Source organism: Bombina bombina, chromosome 6, assembly GCF_027579735.1.
Source record: "Bombina bombina isolate aBomBom1 chromosome 6, aBomBom1.pri, whole genome shotgun sequence".
Classification (NCBI taxonomy): domain Eukaryota; kingdom Metazoa; phylum Chordata; class Amphibia; order Anura; family Bombinatoridae; genus Bombina; species Bombina bombina.
This window is the reverse complement of record NC_069504.1, coordinates 326,266,140-326,290,446: the sequence shown is the minus strand read 5'-3', so window position 1 is coordinate 326,290,446 and position 24,307 is coordinate 326,266,140. Positions and strand designations below refer to the sequence as shown.

General features: G+C 37.5%; 1 protein-coding gene across 1 annotated transcript in view; it reads left to right on the top strand.

Moving 5' to 3' along the window:
- The first annotated feature begins 6,835 nt into the window (after nucleotides 1-6,835).
- Nucleotides 6,836-24,307, top strand: part of LOC128664413 (dynein axonemal heavy chain 3-like) — a 2,586,207-nt gene continuing 2,568,735 nt past the window's right edge. Inside the window, exon 1 of the mRNA XM_053719244.1 lies at nucleotides 6,836-6,969. Coding sequence (XP_053575219.1) covers nucleotides 6,836-6,969 — 134 coding nt within the window. The remainder of the gene's footprint in view (nucleotides 6,970-24,307) is intronic.

Genomic DNA, 24,307 nt, shown 5'->3' with positions numbered 1-24,307 from the left:
CAAAGTATTACACACTCCAGGATGTCCAGACAGAACATTATCATGAGCCCAACGAAGAGGTTTTAGGTGGAATTCAGTAGGTACAAACAAGATCCCAGGAGGTATGTTATAAGATGAAGGAACAGAAGCTTGAGCAGACTGTAATGCTTGTAAAGGAAACGTAGATAACTGATCCAGAACTTTGGCAGGGCGGAGAATGGGTTCAGAATCCAGAAATGTAGAATCAGAAGCCAGAAATTGTCTAGACAAAGCGTCTGCTTTCGTATTCTTAGAGCCAGGAATATAAGAGAGGACAAAATTAAATCTGGAGAAGAACAGAGCCCATCAGGCTTGACGTGAGTTGAGGCGTTTGGCAGTATGAAGATACAGAAGATTTTTATGGTCTGTGAGTATAAGAAATGGTTGAACAGTGCCTTCCAGCAGATGTCTCCATTCTTCCAAAGCCATTTTAATAGCTAACAGTTCTTTGTTACCAACGTCATAATTCAGTTCGGAAGTATTGAACTTCTTGGAGAAAAATCCCACAGGAAGGATCTTGCTAGAAACAGGATTCCGCTGAGAAAGTACTGCCCCAGCAGCAATCGGAGAAGCATCCACTTCAAGAATGAATTGGAGAGTAGGAACAGGATGGCAAAGAATGGGAGCCGAAGTAAATGCAGACTTTAGAGATTCAAATGCCTGTAAGGCTTGATCAGTCCAATGCTTGCAATCCTGACCCTTTTTAGTAAGAGCAGTAAGGGGTGCCGAGATGTTAGCAAAGTCCTTTATGAACTTACGATAGTAATTGGCAAACCCCAGGAACCTCTGAAGAGATTTTAAGGAAGTAGGTCTAGGCCAATCTAGAATAGCAGACAGTTTGTCAGAATCCATCTTGAATCCAGACGGTGAAATAATGTAACCCAGGAAAGGAATAGATTCTTGATGAAAAGAACACTTTTCAAGCTTGGCAAAGAGAAAATTTTCACGTAATCTCTGGAGTACTAATGTAACATGATGAATGTGATCCTGTACAGTCCGGGAATAAATCAGAATATCATCAAGATAGATAATAACGAATTGATTAAGATAGTCTCTAAATATTTCATTAACAAAATGTTGAAAAACTGCAGGGGCATTGCATAACCCAAAAGGCATAACTAAATATTCGTAGTGTCCAAACCTAGTGTTGAAGGCAGTTTTCCACTCGTCCCCTTTACGAATTCTGACCAAATTATATGCCCCACGAAGATCCAATTTGGTAAAGATGGAAGCACCCTGGAGACGATCAAATAATTCGGGAATGAGAGGGAGTGGATAACAATTCTTGATTGTAATTTAATCAATGCAAGGACGAAGACCTCCATCTTTCTTTTCCACAAAGAAAAAACCTGCCCCTACTGGAGAAGAAGAAGGACGGATAAAACCTCGGGCCAAATTATCCTTGATATATTCCTCAAGTGAAAGATTTTCTTGACGAGAAAGTGGGTAAGTTTTACCCTTAGGTAGAGGTGCTCCTGGTAATAAGGCAATGGGACAATCAAAGGTCCGGTGAGGAGGTAATACTTCAGCATCTTTTTTAGAAAAGACATCACAAAAAGAATGATATTGTTCAGGCAAAGAATCAGGAATGTCTAAAACTGCCACAACAGTACTAGAAGTTTTGGGAGCATTCTGTAGACACTGTGTGAAACAAGAAGATCCCCAAGCAACAAGCTCTCCTTTAGACCAGGAAAAAACTGGATCATGAAGTTGAAGCCAAGGAAGTCCCAGAATGAGAAGAAACTGTGGGGACGAGATGATGTCAAAGCAAATGGTTTCGGAATGAAGTACTCCTACAGACATGAGAAGTGGAATGGTAGAATGTCGAATGAAACCAGAACCTAAAGGTTGACCACTGACAGTAGTGACCTTAATTATTTGGCTCTTGGAAAGCAAAGGAATACGTAAAGCTCCGAATCCATAAACATTCCTGCAGCTCCAGGGTCGATGAGTGCTTGAGCCTGAAATTTGGTGTTGCCAAAGCGGACAGTAACTGGAACAAACAGCTTGGGATTGAGGGAAGAAAAAGAACTTCGGCTTAACTCAGTCCCTCTTCCTGGAGTTAAGCCCTGGCTTTTACTGGACGAGTTGGACAATCTTTTAACATATGCCCCTTAATACCGCAGTAAAGACATAGTCCCAGATTACGCCTTCTGAGACGTTCAGTTTCGGATAATTTAATAGCACCAACCTCCATGGGTTCACTTGACTCAGAGATAGAAGTATTTGGAGTAGGAAGTTTTGGAGAAGGAGGCATAGGACGAAAGGAAGATCTGATAAAGGATCTTCTGTTACGGTCACGTTCATGGAGACGCTCAGAGTAACGAGCATCAAGCTTGATACATAAGTTGATAAGATCTTCTAGAGAATCGGGAAGATCCCTATAAACCAATTCATCTTTCAAACGATCACAAAGACCTTTACGAAATGCTGCACGCAGGGCCCCATGATTCCACATAGTTTCAGCAGCTAAAGTCCGTAATTCTATAGCGTATTGTGCTACAGAAAGAGATCCCTGTCTTAAATCTAAAAGTCCTGCTTCAGCCGCCGCTGATCTACCAGGTTTATCAAACACAGAAGAAAATATAGATACAAAAGTGTCAATATCCTGGAGCAAAGGATCATCCTTTTCCAATAGTGGAGAAACCCAAGCCAGGGCTTTACCCTTCATAAGAGAAATTAAAAAAGGTGATCTTGGAGGAAGAAGAAACAAACATCTGAGGATTATTTCTGAAGTGAAGGCGGCACTGATTAAGAAATCCTCGACAGTCTTCAGGATTGCCGTCATATTTATCTGGTAGTGGAATTCTAGGAATAAATTGTTCTGCAGGTTGTGGCGGATTAAACGCAGGGTTAGAGCTGGCCGCAGGAACAACAGGTGTCGCAGAGACTTCAGAAGGTGGAGACAGATTATGCAAGAGAGCAGTTATTTGATCCAATTTAGAATCCAGGGATTGCAGGTGTGCAGAGTGGGTTCCAAGAAGCTGTCCCTGTAGAGCCACAGCTCTGGATAACTCACCAGGGTCCATTATGTGGCCTGTTTGTAATGTCAGGATAGGTAAAGTCCAGAGTTAGACCCAAATGCTAGAATGAGGTTAATAACACCCTAGCACAGTGAGTATATACCAGGACCTGACCCTGCGACAGCTGTAGTATAATATACTCACAGTAATAGACTGGAAGATGGCACAGCAGGGTCAGGAGAAGAAACTTCGTGTAGATAGGATTAATCAATAGAGTAATCAGGCAAGCGATGTTCAGCAACGTGTAATCAGGCAGGTAAGGTTAACCAATAGAATAGTCAGGCAAGCAATATCCAGTAACGTGTAATCAGGCAGATAGGGGTTAACCAGTAGAGTAATCAAGCAAGCAATGTCCAGCAACGTGTAATCAGGCAGATAGGGATTAACCAATAGAGTAGTCAGGTAAGGAATGTCCAGCAACGTGTAATCAGGCAGGTATGGGTTAACCAATAGAGTAGTCAGGTAAGCAGTGGCCAGCAACGTGTAATCAGGCAGATATGGGTTAACCAATAGAGTAGTCAGGTAAGCAATGTCCAGCAACGTGTAATCAGGCAGGTATGGGTTAACCAATAGAGTAGCCAGGTAAGCAATGTCCAGCAACGTGTAATCAGACAGGAAGGGGTTAACCAATAGAGTAGTCAGGTAAGCAATGTCCAGCAAGGTGTAATCAGGCAGATATGGGTTAACCAATAGAGTAGTCAGGTAAGCAATGTCCAGCAAGGTGTAATCAGGCAGGTATGGGTTAACCAATAGAGTAGCCAGGTAAGCAATGTCCAGCAACGTGTAATCAGGCAGATAGGGATTAACCAATAGAGTAGTCAGGTAAGCAATGTCCAGCAAGGTGTAATCAGGCAGGTATGGGTTAACCAATAGAGTAGCCAGGTAAGCAATGTCCAGCAACGTGTAATCAGGCAGGAAGGGGTTAACCAATAGAGTAGTCAGGTAAGCAGTGTCCAGCAACGTATAATCAGGCAGGAAGGGGTTAACCAATAGAGTAGTCAGGTAAGCAGTGTCCAGCAACGTATAATCAGGCAGATAGGGGTTCAGGGTTCAGAATAAGAAGGCACAGGTTCAGAATAACACAGGTATAACTTGTACTCACTTAGCCAACGAGTGAAAACAAACAGGCACCGATGAGAGGAGACGCCGGAATAAGAAGGCCTCCTGACGTCATCAGAAGTGCCGACAGGAACAGGGTTGCTAAGCAACCAAGAAAGCTCTATCGCGCTGAGACAGAGGCAGAAGAAAGCGATCAGCAGCTGAGCGATCGCGACACCATTAAACTAAATTGTGGTGGTGGAAACAATATATAAATTAAAGGATGCCATGTTCCTTTAATAAGCTATGGCACAAGAAAGTCTTACTCCATATGTCTGTAAACCGGTAAAATATTTTTCTAGAACCATATTTGCTATTACAAGTATTACTTATATTTAAAGTTTAAATGTATCTATGCATATTTCAATTTTGAACATTATGTCCCTTTAAGAAGAAGTTGTTGTTGTTGTGTTTCAATAAAATCATCCATATACTAAAAATGTCATATGCCTTTTAAAGGGACAGTATACACATAATTTAACTCTGAAAATTGGGGATTTTTTTAATTCTCAGAGCTGTACATGTTTACTGTATACTTGTCAAGGCTAATGGTGCTACATATATTTCCATAACTGGCTTTAGCAGATAACAAATGCAAAACAAGGCACCTTCAAGGCCGGATTGGGTTACCAGGATACCAGGTGCTTCCCCAGTGGGCTGGAGCAGCTGGGGCTGGCCAGCTACAATTTAAAGGGTGCAGTGCTGCTGGTGAAGAAATGCATCTGCATCACCTTTTTCTTATCCTTTTGAGATATACATATTAAGTCAAGTTATACTGTGAGACAGAGGGGCATATTTATCAAGCTCCGTATGGAGCTTGATGCCCCGCGTTTCTGCTCCATAGCCTGTCTGCCTGCTCTGAGGCGACAGACAGACAGACATCGCCCGAAATCAACCCGATCGAATACGATCGGATTGATTGACACCCCCTGCTGGCGGCCGATTGGCCGCAGATCTGCAGGGGGCGGCATTGCACCAGCAGTTCACCAGAACTGCTGGTGCAATGATAAATGCCAACCAGCATATGCTGTTGGCATTGATCGATGTGCTGCGGACATGATCCGCAATATCGGATCATATCTGCTTGCACAATGTTAAATCGTCCCCGGAGTCTCTTCTCCAGATCACACAATGGATAATAATTTTCACACTGTGAAAGGAAAACATGGATAAAATTGTTTGTGGTGTGCCTTTATAACCACAATTAGGTCTTTTTTGTTACAAACTAATACAATTTAGTTCTAAAGAAAACATAATTGTGGGAAGGAGTATCAATGAAATCTCCTCTCAAAAAATGGGTCATGTGCATTCTATGTATTCCATTGGAAAGTTCTGAAGACCAGCCCTATTTTCTGTCAGGCCTTGTGCAATGTATTTTAAGATAATGATCATGGCTATCCTTGTCTATAGGTTCAAACCTTGAAAAGGCAAGTGTTGGGTGGAGTTTGGGCTTTTTAAAAAGAAAAGAAAAGAAGGTGTTAAAGGGATACTGAACCAAACATTTTTCTTTCATGATTCAGATAGATTGCATGCAATTTTCTAATTTTACTCCTATTATCAATTTTTACGAGTCGGCCCCTCTTTGTTTCAGCACCTGGGTAGCGCTTGCTGATTGGTGGCTAAATGCAGCCACCAATCAGCAAGAGCTATCCAAGGTGCTTAACCAAAAATGCGTTAGCACGTAAGCTTACATTCCTGCTTTTTCAAATATAGATACCAAAAGAATTAAGAAAAATTAATAGGAGTAAATTAGAAAGTTGCTTAAAATTGCATGCTATATCTGAACCATGAAAGAAATTTTTTTGGATCAGTATCCCTTTAATTTGTTTTTAAAAATATTTAGACTTCGCTAATATGATGTTCTATAGCACCACAACAGAAATGTATTGTAATTAAAAGGTGTGTACTCTGTTTTTAAGTAGATGATGGTTTTGAAATCATCCATAATTGTCCACCCCATTTTGCAACCCCTTTTCTATCTTTAAAGTGACAGTCAACACCAGAATTTTTGCTGTTTGAAATGAAAGATAATCCCTTTATTACCCATTCCCCAGTTTTGCATAATCAACACAGTTATATAAAAACACTTTTTTACCTCTGTGATTACCTTGCATCTAAGCCTCTACAAATTGGCCACTTATTTCAGTTCTTTTGACAGACTTGCTTTTAGCCAATCAGTGCTCACTCCAGGGTAACTTCACATGCATTAGCTCAATGTTATCTATATGAAACACATGAACTAATGCCCTCTAGTGGTCAAAATGCATGCAGATTAGAGGCAGTCTTCAAGGTCTAAGAAATTAGCATATGAACCTCCTAGAATTAGCTTTCAACTAAGAATACCAAGAGAACAAAGCAAAATTGGTGATAAAAGTAAATTGGAAAGTTGTTTAAAATTACATTCCCTACTTAAATCATGAAAGTTTTTTTTTTGGACTTGACTGTCCCTTTAAAGAAACACAAGTATACAGCTGTGCTATCAATTACAAACTTTTTGAATTCCTTCCATCTTTCCCAATAGTTGCTGGTATGATGAGAAATATGCAGATATTTGATAGGTTCATTCTGGTATCTACATTGTTTAGAATAGATTCATACTACTGTTTTTTATTACCTTTTTTTTTTTTTAGGATTTTTCATCTGATTTATAGTTTGAATATTTTTTTTTGTTGTGTGCACATTTATTTGTAGCACATATGGTCGTACATTATAGTAAGAAATGTTTTGATTTCTTGCAGATTGTTTCCCATGAAAATCCGAAAATATTACAGCGAGGTGCATTTACCCAGGCTGTACCAATTAAAGAAGAGAAATACCACAGACATGTGAGGTAGGTGTAAAAATGTTAGACAATGCAGATCTTCTCAATTTGAAAAAAGTTATTAATTTATTGAGCCGGCTGTTTTTTCACATAATGTTAGTTGTTTAGTGCAAGTAAGTTGTATCGATTCTAAAGACTACAATCAAACCAACCCCCCTCTCAAATTGTGTTTTCCATTGCATAATTGAAGCTCTCCTTATTTTTAAATTTGTCTCTCCTCCTTTTTAAATGTAGTAACTTTCAGTCAGCCCTACATCAATAGAGAATTTTAAGAATTGCAACAGTTTTACCCAGAAAACAGCCATGCATCTTTCCCCACCACATCCATGAATCAAAATACCTCCATCATAGAAAGACCTTAGTCCCCTTTCAATAGTGCTAAAACAAGAAAACTTGTAGTGCAAAGGTACTTTGTGTGTGTGTGTGCAGAAATACCTATTCAATAATCCAACATTATTTCTTAGCTTTTGTTAAGATATGTATTTTAAAATAACAGTGTTTTATAAATTGGAGCTTGCAATTTTCATAGAAAACATTGCATTTTTAAAACATGTAAAGTACTAAACCCAAAAGCTGAATATTTACTGATTATGTGCAAAACAATTAATTAAATACCTAAAGAGACAGAGACCAGATGCATACCTTATCTCCTCTATATGGATATTGTTTCCTATGAGGAGCAGTTAGATATACCTCTTCATAATTCACAATTCCACAAACCATGCAAGCTGGCACAGTCACAGCCAGGGCTGGATTTGCCATTAGGCACAGTAGGCATGTGCCTACAGGCACATTGTATGGTGTTTGTTGTGATATTATAATATATAATGCTTTATTCCTAGTTTGTGCTCTGACTTGTAAATGTATATAATTGTTGCAAAGAAGCAGGGACGGGGACAGTGTTGTTGGAGTGAGGAACCAGGAAATAAAGTGTGTAGTTAGTTGCTGTATAAATGGACTCTGTGTCAGATATATTTCTAAACTACCTGGATTTACAAACACTACATTTTGGCGACGAGGATTATGTTTGAACCCTATTGCTTTGTCTCAGCAAACAGTGAGTAACCTGCTGCAATACACACAAGAATGGCTGCATGTAATGAATACAACTTCCCTGTGTTTGACTCTGATGCAGAACTTAGCTCAGTAGGCCCAAGATGGCTAAAATGGATTCGGAGATTTGAAAATTATCTTATTGCTTTGGATGTTACTGATGCAAACAGAAAAAAAGGCTTTACTGCTTCATTTAGCTGGAGAAAAAGTGTATGACATTTATGATACCTTGTCTGCAACCACTGACACATACCATGATGTTATAGATAAACTGACAACATATTTTCTCCCTAAAAAGAACACTCAGTATGAAATATACACATTCAGACAGGCAACACAACAGGGTGATGAACCTTTAGATGCATTTCAAATCAGGTTACGTTTACTAGCACAGAATTGTGAGTTTTCTAATGTTGAAAATGAGATTAAAGCACAGATAATACAAAGCTGCACTTCTTCAAAACTTAGGAAATATGCACTAAGACAATCTGAACTATCTTTAAAAGATTTGCTTGATTATGGCAGAACATTAGAAATTGCTGACAGGCAAGCTGCAAGCATAGAAAATAGATCTACTGAAGATCAGTTTATTACAAATAGAGTTCAAAAAGACAGTTCAACAGTACAGCCCACAAGAAAGAACCAGACCTCATGTGTGTTATGCAGGAACTGTGGGGGTTTCTATCCACATAATGGGACTTGTCCTGCAAGGAATAAGCAATGCAGGGCATGTGGAAAATTTAATCACTTTGCAAAGCAATGTAGAACAAAACTGTATCAAATACCTCAATCACATACTGAGCCACATACATCAGAACAGTGGAAAGTAAATCTAGTCAGATCTCCTGATCAAAAAGAACAATATTCAAACAATGATGACAAATATGTATTTGTAGTAAACAACATGTCTAACCTAACTCAGCCACAAGTTGATGTACTCATTAATGACACTAAAATCACTGCATTGATTGATTCAGGATCTGCTGTCAATTTAGTGGGTGAACAAACATTTCACATGTTAAAATCACAACCACAGTTATTACAGAGTAAAATAAATATATATGCATATGGATCAACTAAACCCCTTAATGTCATTGGTAAATTTACAGCCACATGTGCATTTAAACACAACAAAACAGCAACTATGTTTTATGTTGTAAAGGGTCAAAATTCTTCTCTTCTGAGTTTTGAAACTTCATCCAGTTTGGGACTTATAAAGCTTATGAATGCAATTTCACCTAGAAAGGACACAGGATCTGTAGCAGATCGGTTAGTACAGCAGTATTCTCATTTGATTAATGGCATTGGTAAATTGAAAGATTTTCAAGTACAGCTGCATATTAATCCACATATAAAATTGTAATACAACCACATAGAAGAATTCCATTTCATCTAAGGCACCAGGTTGTTGCTGAACTCAGGAACCTTGAAACACAAGGAATCATCGAAAGAGTGCAGGGGCCAACTCCATGGGTCTCCCCAATAGTATCAATGCCAAAACTCAAAGACCCAAATAGTGTAAGAATTTGCATAGACATGAGGCAAGCCAACACTGCCATTATCAGGGAGCGCCACGTTACTCCAACATTAGATGATATAATTCATGATCTCAACCAGGCAAAAGTTTCCTCCAAACTTGATTTAAAATCAGGCTATCATCAACTGGAATTGGATCCAACAAGTAGATATATAACTACATTCTCAACACACACAGGATTGTGGAGATACAAGCGCCTAAGTTTTGGTGTTTCTTCTGCTGCTGAAGTATTTCAAAATGCAATACGGCAAACATTATCTGGAATTCCAGGAGTTAAAAACTTCAGCGATGATATCATTGTGTTTGGAGCTACTCAAGAGGACCATGATAAAAATCTCACAGCAGTTTTTGAGCGACTTCATGAGAAAGGACTTACTTTAAATTGTAGTAAGTGTGAATTTAACAAAACTAAACTAGAATTTTATGGATTTGTTTTTTCAGCTGAAGGCATATCAGCAGACCCAAAGAAAGTGGAAGCAATTCAGAATGCAAGTCCTCCAATAGACGCCAGTGAAGTCAGAAGTTTCCTAGGGATGGTAAACTACTGTTCTCGATTTATCCCTAATTTCTCTACTATTGCCACACCTTTAAGAGAGTTAACAAAGAAAAATGTGCCATGGCGTTGGACTGAAACTGAACAACAAGCTTTTCAACAACGGAAACAGAGTTTGACCAGTGACAAGACAATGTCCTATTTTAACTCTCAACGGCAAACTATTCTTTTAGTAGATGCTAGCCCTGTTGGTTTAGGTGCTATTCTGGTGCAGAGAGACAAAGGCAAGCATTATATAATTGCTTATGGTAGCCGTTCTTTAAATGATGTGGAAAAACGTTATTCTCAAACAGAACGTGAAGCTCTGGCAATAGTTTGGAGTTGTGAATACTTTCATTTATATTTATATGGTTGTCCATTCATACTGATCACAGATCATAAGCCTTTACAGTTGATCTGGAATAATCCAAACCGCCCGCTAGAATAGAAAGATGGGGTTTAAGACTACAACCATATAATTTTACTGTGGTTTACAAATCTGGAAAAGAGAACCCAGCAGACTATATGTCTCAACATCCTATATCAACAGATTCATTCACAAGTTCACCAAGTTCCATGGATGCAGAGGAATATATCAATTTTGTTACTAATCATGCTATACCTAAAGCATTGAGTTTAGAAGAAATACAACAAGCAACATTAGCTGATCCTATACTGCAAAAACTCGCTGTATTAGTTCGGAATGGAAAATGATACACAGCTGATTCTGACAAAATACATGCAAAAGAGTTGAAGTCATTTGCAAGATTTAGCAAAGAACTCTCAGTGAATAATGACAACAGTATTATCTTGCGAGGTAATTGACTAGTCGTTCTGACATGTTTACAACAGCAAGTATTATCCTTAGCACATGAAGGTCACCAAGGAATAGTTAAAATGAAAAGTTTATTGCGAGAAAAAGTGTGGTTTCCATCAATAGATCAACAAGCAGAAAAGTTGGTGAGAAATTGTATGGTGTGTCAAGTCACAACTCCAGGAGCTCACAAAGAACCTTTAAAAATGTCTGCATTGCCTGAAGCACCATGGTGTAATGTGAGTATAAATTGTTATGGTCCATTACCTACTAGAGATTATTTGATGGTGGTTATAGACGAATATTCAAGATACCCGGTAGTAGAAGTTATCAGCTCAACATCTTCAGTCACTGTTATTCCGGTTTTAGACAAAGTTTTCTCTTTATTGGGAATTCCTAAAACGGATAACGGTCCCCCATTTAACAGTACTCAGTTTAATAAATTTGCTTCATATCTTGGATTTAAACATAGGCACATTACTCCTTTGTGGCCACAAGCTAATGCAGAAGCTGAAAGATTCATGCGTTCTATGGGGAAATTTCTAAGGGCAACTACAGCGCAAGGTAGATCATGGAAACAAAATTTATACTCTTTTCTGAGAGACTATCGATCAACTCCCCATTGTACTACTGGCAAATCACCTGCAGAGCTGTTATTCAATAGCAAACTTCGGATCAAAATTCCGGATATAAATGATTCGCTAACAGAGACACTCAACAAGGACTTAATACAAAAAGACAGTCATGCCAAAGCCAAGATGAAAGCTTATGCGGATAAATATTATCATACCAAATCTGCTCCTTTTGCTGTTGGAGACAGAGTCCTGTGTAGGCAAGATAGATGACACAAGTTGGATACTTTATATGATGTCATCCCATATACAGTTACAAGAATTCAAGGATCAATGATCACTGCAGTAACAAATGGACAATAACTCGGAATTCTTCTTTCTTCAAGAAACTACACAAAGAACAGGACACTGAAATATCTGATGCAGAAGATGATGATTATGATATACCCAAATTATTTCAAGAACATGATGATAATATGAATAACTCAGAGAGCATTGAGGGGGAAGAAAACATAGCATATGATCAGTCCTTAGATACTAATTGAAAATACCCTCTCAGAGAAAACAGAAGACCTCCTGAATACCTTAAAAACTATGAAAAATAATGTATTTTCATGTAATGTATTATGTCATCATGCAACTCTTTTATGTGAAATATAGTTGGTCTTATTTCTAGATATTAAGCATAGTATATATATAGTTATATTTATGTTCAGTTTAATTGTTATGTTTCTAATCTAAAGTAAGGGAGAGATATGGTGTTTGTTGTGATATTATAATATATAATGCTTTCTTCCTAGTTTGTGCTCTGACTTGTAAATGTATATAATTGTTGCAAAGAAGCAGGGGCAGAGACAGTGTTGTTGGAGTGAGGAACCAGGAAATAAAGTGTGTAGTTAGTTGCTGTAATGGACTCTGTGTCAGATATATTTCTAAACTACCTGGATTTACAAACACTACACATTGCAGGGAGGAACACCACTGCGCCTGCCTGTAGTCAGTGTATTTTTTACACTGTCAGTAACTTAAGTTTTTAACAAAAAAATTTTTTTAAGACTTTGTTGTAGTAACACACACTGTACACAGGCAGGCTCTGGCTGGGTGGCTGCTGAATTCAAGCGCCTTTCGCCCGTTATGCGGTGGGGAGGAGGGAGGGTCCAGTCCAGGTTGATCCGACTACTAGCGTAGCAAGTACCCTCCCTGACTCCAGTCAAGTCAAACAGTGCCGTGGTTGGCTCACGCAGGCAGTGCAACGTACCGTCGTTTGGTTTGCTGTTTGTGGATTGTGGGTTTGGGGGGGCGTGCTCAAGAGTACTAAGTAGCGGGAAAGTGAAGTGAGCTGCTGTCGCTGAGAGCAGTGCTCATTGCCGCTGTCGCCTCACCTATTATCCTATGCTGAGTGACGACAACAAGATTCAAGAAAATTGCTGTCTAACTGTGTTAGTAGTACACTGTACTGCAGTAGTAAAAGTTATCTGTGATGCCACCTACCTATATGTTCGGCTAACCTCTGATCTATTTTTAACAGAGTATACCTAATCTACAGTTACACCATGTTTACTTCTCTAAAGGTGTGGACAATTCAGAATCGAAACTGTTATTAATTCTGGAACAGATTACAATAATTATGTATTTGTATGTAGAACTATCCTATTTCACAATGGTTATCTGACAGATACCTAGAATAAACAAACATAAAATCCTTTTTGACTCTCTACAAATATTTAACCACTCATTGTCACTCTGAGACTGAATAGGGACATACACTGCTCCAGTTGCTCACACGTGGAATACAATTTCACTGCATATTATATTGTGACAGTTTTCCTTAAAGTGAAAGTGCCCGGTTTTTAAAAATTCGATAAAAACAGGGGCACTTTAATTCATCAAAATTTACATTTCACTCCTGTTGAGAAAAAAAACTTACCTTTTTAAACTTGACAGCAGCTCCAGCTTCCTCTACCCGTCGCAAAGCCTCTTCCTGTGTCTAAAATGAAGAATCCGGCTTCCTCCATTCATGGCGTTTAATCAGACACGGATTCCCCCGGGGGGGAAGCCGTGATTGGAGGATGACCTATCCATCATTTCTGATGTCAGAAATGGCTTGCAATGACCAGAGGAAACTGGAGCTGCTGTGAAGTTTAAAAGTTAAGTTTTTTTTTTTCTCTCAACAGGAGTGAAATGTAAATTTTGATGAATTAAAGTGCCCCTGTTTTTATCGAATTTTTAAAAACCGGGCACTTTATCAACAAAATTAACATTCACTTTAAGTATGACCACAATTGTAATATTTGACAATTTCCAATTGTTGTAATTGAAAACAGATTTACTTAATAGCGTCTAGGTATAACGTTAAATGGGAATACTAAATACTCCTTCAGCTTAAAGAGGCACTTGTTTAATCCATTACTTAGGGCAATCATTAGACCAAAAAGCCTCATGTCATTTTATTTGCTTGTTATATGTCTCCAACTGTACTAGTCTCTATAGGGTTATTGACAACTTTCTCTCAGCTGTATCGCCTGCGGCTGGGGCAATGTAATATAGAGGTACCATCAGTAGCCCTTCTATTACAGAATATTGGATTAGAGACAAGGAGAACTTTCACTTTCATGGGTCCTTATTACTAAGGGCATAATGAAATAGCTTGCATTCATAGCAGGAGTTTAACGATCTACACCCTCCATGCAAATATGCAAATACCTACTACCAGAATTTTGTAACAAAAGTTATACCTATAATTTGCATATAGTTTTCACTTGCTTATCTCCAAAGGTATGTTCTCCATAAAATTCCCTCATACCCTATTTGTCACAACTGGTTATCGGGGGGCAGCTATCGGGGGTGGGCGCTAAAGACTTTATTTGCCTACAGGCACCTGAGATGTAAATCTGGCCCTGGTCACAGCTAGGGATTGGTGTCCTGTAGCAGTTTAGAAAACAAAATAACTCAAATGTTTCAAGCATAACCTTTTTTATATTTAGAAGAGATCAGTGGTATTTTATAGACAAAAGCAGAAGCCAATACTGATCTCTATGTGAAGTATGTATGAACCTTAGAGAAATTGTATGTAAACTTTTAAAAGCTCTCTGTTTCTAAAATTAATTGCTAGCATGTAAATACTATATTTTTATTATTACTATTTCACTTCCTTTATGTGTCCTTCACATTATGTTGTCAGTCATTATGGTTGTGTGTGTGTGTGCAGTAGGAATGTGCAGATGCCTATTCGTATATTGTTATTTTAACAGTAGATTGAATGTTTATTTTAAAGGGACAGTCTAGGCCAAAATAAACTTTCATGTTTCAGATAGAGCATGCAATTTTAAACAATTTTCCAATTTACTTTTATCACCAGTTTTGCTTTGTTCTCTTGATATTCTTAGTTGAAAGCTTAACCTAGGAGGTTCATATGCTAATTTCTTAGACCTTGAAGCCCACCTCTTTCAGATTGCATTTTAACAGTTTTTCACCACTAGAGGGTGTTAGTTCACGTATTTCATATAGATAACACTGTGCTCGTGCACGAGAAGTTATCTGGGAGCAGGCACTGATTGGCTAGACTGCAAGTCTGTCAAAAGAACTGAGAAAAGGGGCAGTTTGCAGGGGCTTAGATACAAGATAATAGCAGAGGTTAAAAGTATATTATTATAAATGTGTTAGTTACGCAAAACTGGGAAATGGGTAATAAAGGGATTATCTATCTTTTAAAACAATAAATATTCTGGTGTAGGCTGTCCCTTTAACATTACTTTTCTATTAATATGTTGCTACATAGCAAATGCCATTTTTTTATTTGAATTGTAATTTTTGAACATTACATTTGAATATTAAATACTATAGACTTTTATATTGAATATGAGTATCAGCATTTGGATACTACTTTTTAAAATTCATATTAGATTGTTGTCTTTGCTGAAGAGGAAAGTTAACTGAAATTGCCTAGGGTTGAATTTACATAATCAATATCATTAATGAATGTGGCAAAGCATTTCCACTATGTGGACACCTCTACTAATTACTGAGTTTGCGTGTTTCTGCCATACCCATTGCTAACAGGCGCAAACAATCCTGCACATAGCCTTGAAATCTCCATAGACCAATAGTGACTTTAAACATGGCAATGTCATAAGATGCCACCTTTGCCACAAGTCAGTTTGTAAAATGTCTGCCCTACAAGATGTGCTCCAGTCAACTGTGCTGTTATTGTGAAGTTGAAGTATCTAGGAGAAACAATAGCCTAGCCACAAAGTGGTAGACCATGCAAACTCAGAGTGGGGCTGCTGAGTGCTGAAGCTTGTAGCATGTAAAAATCGCCTATAAATAAAAAGCCATGGTGAGCGCTATGAAACCCGCTGCTCCGATGCACATCCTGCTCACACATGCTGAACTGTTGTTACAGCCTCAGCGATCCCCGTGGAAACATTAGCACATTGGTCCAGCGCTCAGGAACAAAAAGACTCCTCCCAACACTTGAACAGAAAATCCAGTTCCTCGCACACTCTGGCCAGTATATGTATAAATCAGTAACTACAAAGAGAGGGGGCGCAGCCTATAACACAGAATGCTAAACACTAAACAAATGTGGTAAAAGAATCAATATATGAAGACGATAAGTACTGAGTCTTATTGTAGAGTCCAATATTTAGAAATGTTCATAATATGAACTGGAAGATGGCTACAGCTGCTCTCCACCTCAGACATATCCGGATAAAGTTACAGAAGACAGAGGGGCGCTTTATGTGTACATCAGTATATCCACAAATGAGCATACAGGTATTCAAGCCAAATGGATACTCACATTTGACTTGATTGAGCAAGTCTGTGTTAACACATGTGTGCATTGTACACTTAATGACAGAGGTGTGTCTACCCTTTTAAATTGGGGGTGTGTAACTATGCAACATATGGATCCTTGAAAAAGTATGATCCTAAAAAACTTGTTTGACCTACTTGATGTCTTGATTTTATTTTTTACTTGAGCACTTGATAAAAGCTTTATTTTATTGGCATTACATCAAGCGTCCTGATTTATACATAGACTGACCAAAGTGTGCGAGGAACTGGATTTTCCATTGTAAAAATCCCCTATAATCTGTTGCATCACTTAATACAGAGTTTCAAACTGCCTCTGCCTGGAAGCTACATCAACACAAGAAAATGCGTTGGGAACGTCATGTAATGGGTCTCCATGGACAAGCAGCTGTGCAAGATTCACATCTACATGCTAAACGACAAGTGCTGGCTGGACTGGTGTAAAGCATGCCACTGCTGTACTCTGGAACAGTGGAAATGTGTTCTCTGAAGTGATGAGTCACATTTCACAGTGTAGCTGTCTGATGGGTAGCATTCTCCTGGCATCTACCACATCAAGATTCTCCCAACGGAATGCATAGTCCCTACTGTAATGTTTTGAGGAGAAGGGATAATGATCTGGGGTTTGGTTTAAACCCCTTAATTCCAATCTTAATTTTAAAGGATACAAGATAAAGATATTTTAGACTATTAGGTGCCTCTTAACTTTTTTGCAACATTCAGGGGTAGGCCCTTTTCTGTTCCAGCATGACTGTGCCCCTGCGCACAAAGCGATGTCCATAAAGATATTGTTTGATGACTTTGGTGGTAAGGAACTTGAGTAGCCTGCACAGAGCTTTAACCTCAACCCCATTAAATACCTTTGGGAGGAACTGGCACACCAATTCCGAGCCAGACCTTCTTGTACATCAGTGCCTGTCCTTATAAATACTATTTTGGCTGAATGGGCACAAATTCCCACAGACAAACAATAAAATCTTGTGGAAAGCCTTCCCAGAAGAGTTGATGTTGTTATAGCTCCAACATGGTAAGGTATCCACATATATTTTTTCCATAACTTGCACATTTGCCTGGTATATGCAAGCAAGCCCTTCCAATTCAAGGTGCTGCTTCATAGTTAAAACCATAAATAAAGTGACATGAAACTCACATTTTTCTTTCATGGTTCATATAGAGCATAACATTTTCAAGCTGGCTTTTTTGTTATTTAATTGGCTTAGTTCCCTTGGTATTCTTCACTGAAAAGGATACATAGGTAGGCTCAGGAGGTAGATTCTGATTGGTGGCTAAACATATGTCTATTGTCATTGGCTTACTGATGTGTTCAGCAAGCTCCCGGAAGAGCCTTGATGGTCCTTCAATAAAGGATACGAAGAGAATGAAGCAAAATTGATAATAGAAGATAATTCTAAAGTTGTTAAAAATGGTAAGGTGTGGGTTTTTTTTTGTGTGGATTTATGTCCCTTTAAGCATTTTAAGTGTTTTATTCTGGCCAGTTAATACAATCTCAACATTTTACGTCATGATAAAATCAGATATGTTTAATTCTTCTATGATATATTATACACATGTTTATACCGCTGCAGAATCGGTTGGTGCGTGCTCTATTAATAATAATATACTAAGAAAAGTGTCTGGGGTGAGACAAAACAAAACTTCTGTCTTTACTAATAGTGTTAAAATGAATATAAGAGAACATATTACATTTTGTGGATTTATTAAAGGTGAACATTTTATACTGTGCTATAATAAGCACAATTTATTTTTATTTTTTTTGTATTGTTTTTGGAAAAACCTAAATTTTGGGGAAAATGTATGACTAATTCTTTAACAGGTTCCAATAGATTGGTACATAACATGATTATGTTTTACACATCTCTTGTTGTGGTTAAATGTTTTACTTGCAATATGAAAGCCAAATCTGTTAGTGAGGTACAGACTATTTCTTTACATCTTTTGCTGTAATCACAATTTCTACAAACACGCCTTTTTTGTTCTTCCTGTCAGCTTTTCCTGTGAAACAGCAGGTAACTCCTTTAGTTTCCTTGGTGAACTACTTCAAAACAGCAGTTCATGTTTGCCAAGATTTATTTTCTTTCAGTCAACATAAACCCAGTAATTATGCGTATAAAGAAATGGGCAGATACAATGAAAATATTTAAATATAACAGAACAGAAATTTATGGTGCTGTTATCATTACATTAGGTCTACACACATCTGCATACAATTATATTTTTAGTTTAAACAAACAAAAAAAAATATCAACATATACATTAAATACTTACTATGCGAAACCTTTTCAGTTATACCACATTGGGTTGTGGTATTTGAAATCCCCAGTATGATATTGAGAATATATGTAAGACTCAGCACTCTTTCTAAATTCCACTTTATATATTCATTAGATGTTTTTCGCTCAAGCACCCTCAATCTTTTTTATTGAAAAATAATAAATATAAATTATATATATATATATATATATATATATATATATATATATATATATATATATATATATATATATATATATATATATATATATATATATATATATATATATATATATATACACACACACTTGTATGCAAAAGTTTAGGCACCCCTGACAATTTCCATTATAAATAATTGTGTGTTTGGATCAGCAATTTTATTTTGATCTATCAAATAACTGAAAGACACAGTAATATTTCAGTAGTGAAATGAGGTTTATTGGATTAACAGAAAATGTGCAATATGCATCAAAACGAAATTAGACAGGTGCATAAATTTGGGCACCCCAACAGAAATATTGCATCAATATTAAGTAGAGCCTCCTTTAGCAGAAATAACAGCCTCTAGACGCTTCCTATAGCCTGTAATGAGTGTCTGGATTCTGTATGAAGGTATTTTGGACCATTCCTCCTTGCAAAACATCTCCAGTTCAGTTAGGTTTCATGGTTGCCGAGCATGGACAGCCCGCTTCAAATCACCCCACAGATTTTTTTCAATGATATTAAGGTCTGGGGACTGGGATGGCTATTCCAGAACATTGTACTTGTTCCTCTGCATAAATGCCAGAGTAGATTTTGAGCAGTGTTTTGAGTCTGTCTTGTTGAAATATTCAGCTCCAGCGTAACTTCAACTTTGTGACTGATTCCTCAACATTATTGTTGATATTTAGTGGAATCCATGTGACCCTCAACTTTAACAAGATTCCCAGTAAGGGCACTGGCCACACAGCCCCACAGCATGATGGAACGTCCACCAAATTTTACTGTGGCTAGCAAGTGTTTGTTTTTGAACACTGTGTTCTTTTGCCGCCATGCATAACGTCCCTTGTTATGACCAAATTACTCAATCTTTGTTTCATCAGTCCACAGCACCTTCTTCCAAAATGAAGCTGGCTTGTCCAAATGTGCATTTGCATACCTCAAGCGACTCTGTTTGTGGTGTGTGTGCAGAAAAGGCTTCTTCCTCATCACTCTCCAATACACTGAATTGTTGAACGATACACAGTGACACCATCTGCAGCAAGATGATGTTGTGGGTCTTTGGAAGTGGTCTGTGGGCTGTTTTTGACTGTTCTCACCATACTTTGCCTCTCCAATATTTTACTTCTGGCCTTAATAAGAACTGTGCCTGTGGTCATCCATTTCCTCACTATGTTCCTCACAGTGGCCACTGACAGCTTAAATCTCTGCAATAGCTTTTTGTAGTCTTCCCCTAAACCATAATGTTGAACAATCTGTTTTCAGGTAATTTGAGAGTTGTTTTGAGGCCCCCATGTTGCCACTCTTCATAGGAGAGTCAAAGAGAACAACAACTTGCAATTGGCCACATTATATACCTTTGCTCACCAAACCAATTGTGTGTTCCAATTATTCAGTGCTAGGTAGTTACAGGTATTCAAAATGACAAGGGTGCCCAAATGTATGCACCTGTCTAATTTTGTTTTGATGCATATTGCACATTTTCTGTTAATCCAATAAACCTCATTTCACTACTGAAATAGTACTGTATCCTTCAGTTATTTGATAGATCAAAATGAAATTGCTGATCCAAACACCCAATTATTTATAAATGAAAATCATGGAAATTGTCAGGGGTGCCTAAACTTTTGCATATGACTGTGTATATAAAAATATTTAATTTTTTTTTAATTTTCAAAATATGGGCAAAAAATGTGAAAATACTTCCTTATGAGATTTTAAAAATATCCTTTTTTATAGCCCACAATATAAAGTGTTAATAATCTGCTATAGGTAAAAACAGTGTTTCTGATAAGTACTAATTATATGCTAATGCAGGGAGCATTTAAATTATGTTTTTTGTTTTAAATCTAGTACCTAGAGTCTTTGTAAACCATTGCCAATTGTGCTTCATGTTCCTCCTAATTACATGTTTATATTTAAATGCAAAACTTTCATTAGTCTCAGATTTTTGTTATCTTGCACAATCTTGTACACTTTTTTTTTCATTTTTTTATTGTTAGATCATTAGCTACATTTATCTGCAAACTAGACGTTCTAGATTCATTTAAACCTACCTTAACTGAAACTATGCAGTTTGGTAACTTTTTGCTACCCAAATGTTGAAAGCACTTGAAAGTGATACAGCATAGCAGCAAAAATCTGACTAGAAATTATCACCTGGGCATCTCTATGTAAAAAATTGAAGATATCTTACCCCACTGTAAAGAGACTTTAAGCAGCTAATCAGGGTGCTAGTCTCAGGACTTGCATGGCAGTGTTAATTTGGCGTGTGCAAATACACTGTCTGAAAAAAAAATGTGCAAAAATTGTACCTTTAGGGGTACAACAGCTTGTCACTAGGGCAGTACCCTCAAAGGTACACCCGCTATACTCTTTAACATGGGTACATATTGGTTCCCCTTTCAGATTGTACCTTTCAAAGGCAAATATGTACCTTTGGTGACTAGATTGGACCTCAATGCAATGGTACCATAATGTACCCTTAAAAAATGATGCAAATTTGGCCTTTAAAGGGCACTGCCCCAGTGACAAGCCCTCTGTACCTCATGATGGCAAATTTGTACTCAACACAGCATATTAAAATGCTGTTCCATTCAAATATGCATTAATTTAATGTGTACTTTTTCAGATGGTATTACAATAGCCCCACTGCAGTTTTATAAGTTTGGTTAGTGTAGCCAAACAGCAGGTACTAAGACTGCTACAGGAATTCATGAAAGAACCAGGATAAACAACCGGTTCTAAAAGGAGCTACTCAACATGTTTTATTTCACGCTGTACTAGATAAACGATAAAACTTACAACCATACATTGAATTGTCACTCTCTGCAAAATATATGCAAATAAGTCTATTTCCCCAGTACACATTTTGGTGATGAACCTTCTACCAATAGATGGAGCTGTGTTACACATGTCATGGAATGATAAACAAACACAGAGGATTTCTGGTTATGAAGTACCCATAGCATGAAGCTCAAAAGCAAAGTACACAGAGGCCACCAGATACTGGTCACATATATCGTAGTAAGGACTAACTATTTCAGCCTATCACCAATAGCCAGATGTAGAAGAACAAAACAGTCACCAAAAGAAACCCGGTAACAGAGGTATCCTCTGAAGCTCACCTCCTTCTTGCTGCACGTATGCTCCTGCTGTCTGCGACTTACTCTCTGATTCCGGGCAAATCCAAGTTGTCACAGGGAACCATCAGCTGCAAAATCCTCTGGAGACTGAGTCCAGGACATGAGCATGTATCGCCGCGCTCCTCCCAGGACGGTCAATCACGGGTTGCTTTGGGCTTGTGCAGGAGGATCATGGGAGTCGTCTACCCGTAGTATCCAGGCTAGGTTGGTAGAAGATTTGTGGGTAACACTGTTGAAGCTGTAAAAGTGGCTGAAGCTCTGACGGGCAATAAAAGGTGTACAGGCAAGTGACACAATAGTATCTCCAGTGTGCCATGGGATCCAAACAGGGGTAGTTCCTGAAAATAAGGTAGACTTTTCATAGTCCCCAATAGTGAATACATACAAAAAAGGTATCAGGAACTCCGTAGGGTGAAGAAATAAAAACAGTCTTTATTCAAAAACTTAAAATCGGATACAGGATACAGGCAATGACTGGTTCTACGCATTTCGACTGACGGTCATAATCATAGACCTGACACACATACATCAATTAGCATTTAAAAAGTGTTACAAATGAATATCATTGGTTAGTGTTAAACACCTGCTAAGCTTGTTCACGTAATAGTCTTTCTACATGGTGTGGAAATACTTGACAACATATTTATAATAAGATGTAATGCATAAAAATGCAAAACAATACAGTTAAAAAATACAGTTAAATAGAGGAATAAATAAGGAGATCTTTCCATGAGTACAAATGAATGAATTTGATATAAAAGAATATGTACAAGTAGTAAATAAAATAAATAAAAGAATATATACAAGTAATAAATAATCAACCAAATGTGATATAATCAATGTCAGTACATAGCAAATGTGAATAATGATAATGTAGGTTAGTCCATACAGAGTATTATGAAAGTACTTACAAAAAGGAATAAAAGATGTTGTTAAATGGCGATAATGAAAATGGAATCAATGTTACTCTAGATGGAATAGTAGATACCAATTAAAAAATATTAAGATAACAAAAGATAGAAAATATTCATAACTATATTATAAATCATTCCCAATAGTTAATTAAATCAAATTCAGAATTGAAACCATTGGGTATCTGGGTTGACAACTTAAAGATCCAGAACGCCTCTTGTCTAGATAGTACTTTATTTTTATCACCACCTCTGTATGAGTTAGTAATTCATTCAATAGCACACAATTTAAAGTCATTGACATTACCTTTATGTATGTCAATGAAATGTCTTGACAATTCAGAACAGCGCTGTTTATTAGTAATGTAACCTAGGTGTTCAGGTATTCTTGTTCTAACGTCCCTAGTGGTCATACCCACATATTGCATATTATGTGTAGTACATTCAACAAGGTAAACCACAAAGGACGCAGAACAATTAATACAGCCCTTGATTTGAAAAGTTTGTCCGGTAGTGCATGAGTGAAAAGAACCACCTGTTTATATATAATCATAGGCCTTGCAGTGAGAGCTACCATATCTGTAAGTACAATTTGTTGTAAGCCAAGCACTACTACTGCTTGGTACTTTAGGAAGTTGGCTTGGAGATAAGATATTACCCAACATTAGATTACAAGAATAAACACACTTGCACCCATTTTCTACAACTTTTTTCAGAGATTTGTCTCCGTACAGTAGGGGAAAATATTTATTGATAATTTTGCAAATGGACGAATATTCAGTAGAATATTGAGTAATAAACAACGGTGGTTCTTCACTTTTATGAATCTTATTTGTATCTTTTTTTGGAACTATTTACATCATCAATATTTGCCACATTGATTGACATTCTCAAGGAGATGTGCCGAATAGCCCCTTTCATTAAGGTGAGTTTTTATGTTTTGATTTTCAACAGCATAATCCTTTTGTTTAGAACAAATTCGCTTAGCTCTGAGAAACTGGCCTTTGGATGCGCACTTTTGGCATGAAGTATGGTGTTGCCAGATATCAATTTGCGGTATAATTTGGTGTGTATCTTGTTCTCATTAGTATCCCCTATCAGAATGTCCAAAAAAATTATATTTTCAGTTTTCCACTCATAAGTAAATTTTACCCCATTCCCATCCTGATTGAGGTATCGTACAAATTGTTCTGCCTGTTCCTCGCCTCCTCCCCACACAAATAAGAGATCATCGATAAATCGCTTATAAAAATATTATTCTTCAAAAAAGGATTACTATCTGCATAGATACAAGTTCTTTCTAACCATCCCATAAAGATGGTTGCGTATGCAGGGGCAAATTTTGCCCCCATTGCAGTACCTTGTATCTGCAGGTAGTAAGACCCTTCAAATAAAAAATAATTGTGTTTGAGGAAAAAACGAGTAGTCCGCAGAACAAATTGCAAGTTTTCAGGGTCTAAGTCATAGCATAGCTCCAAAAAATACTTAACAGCTTGGA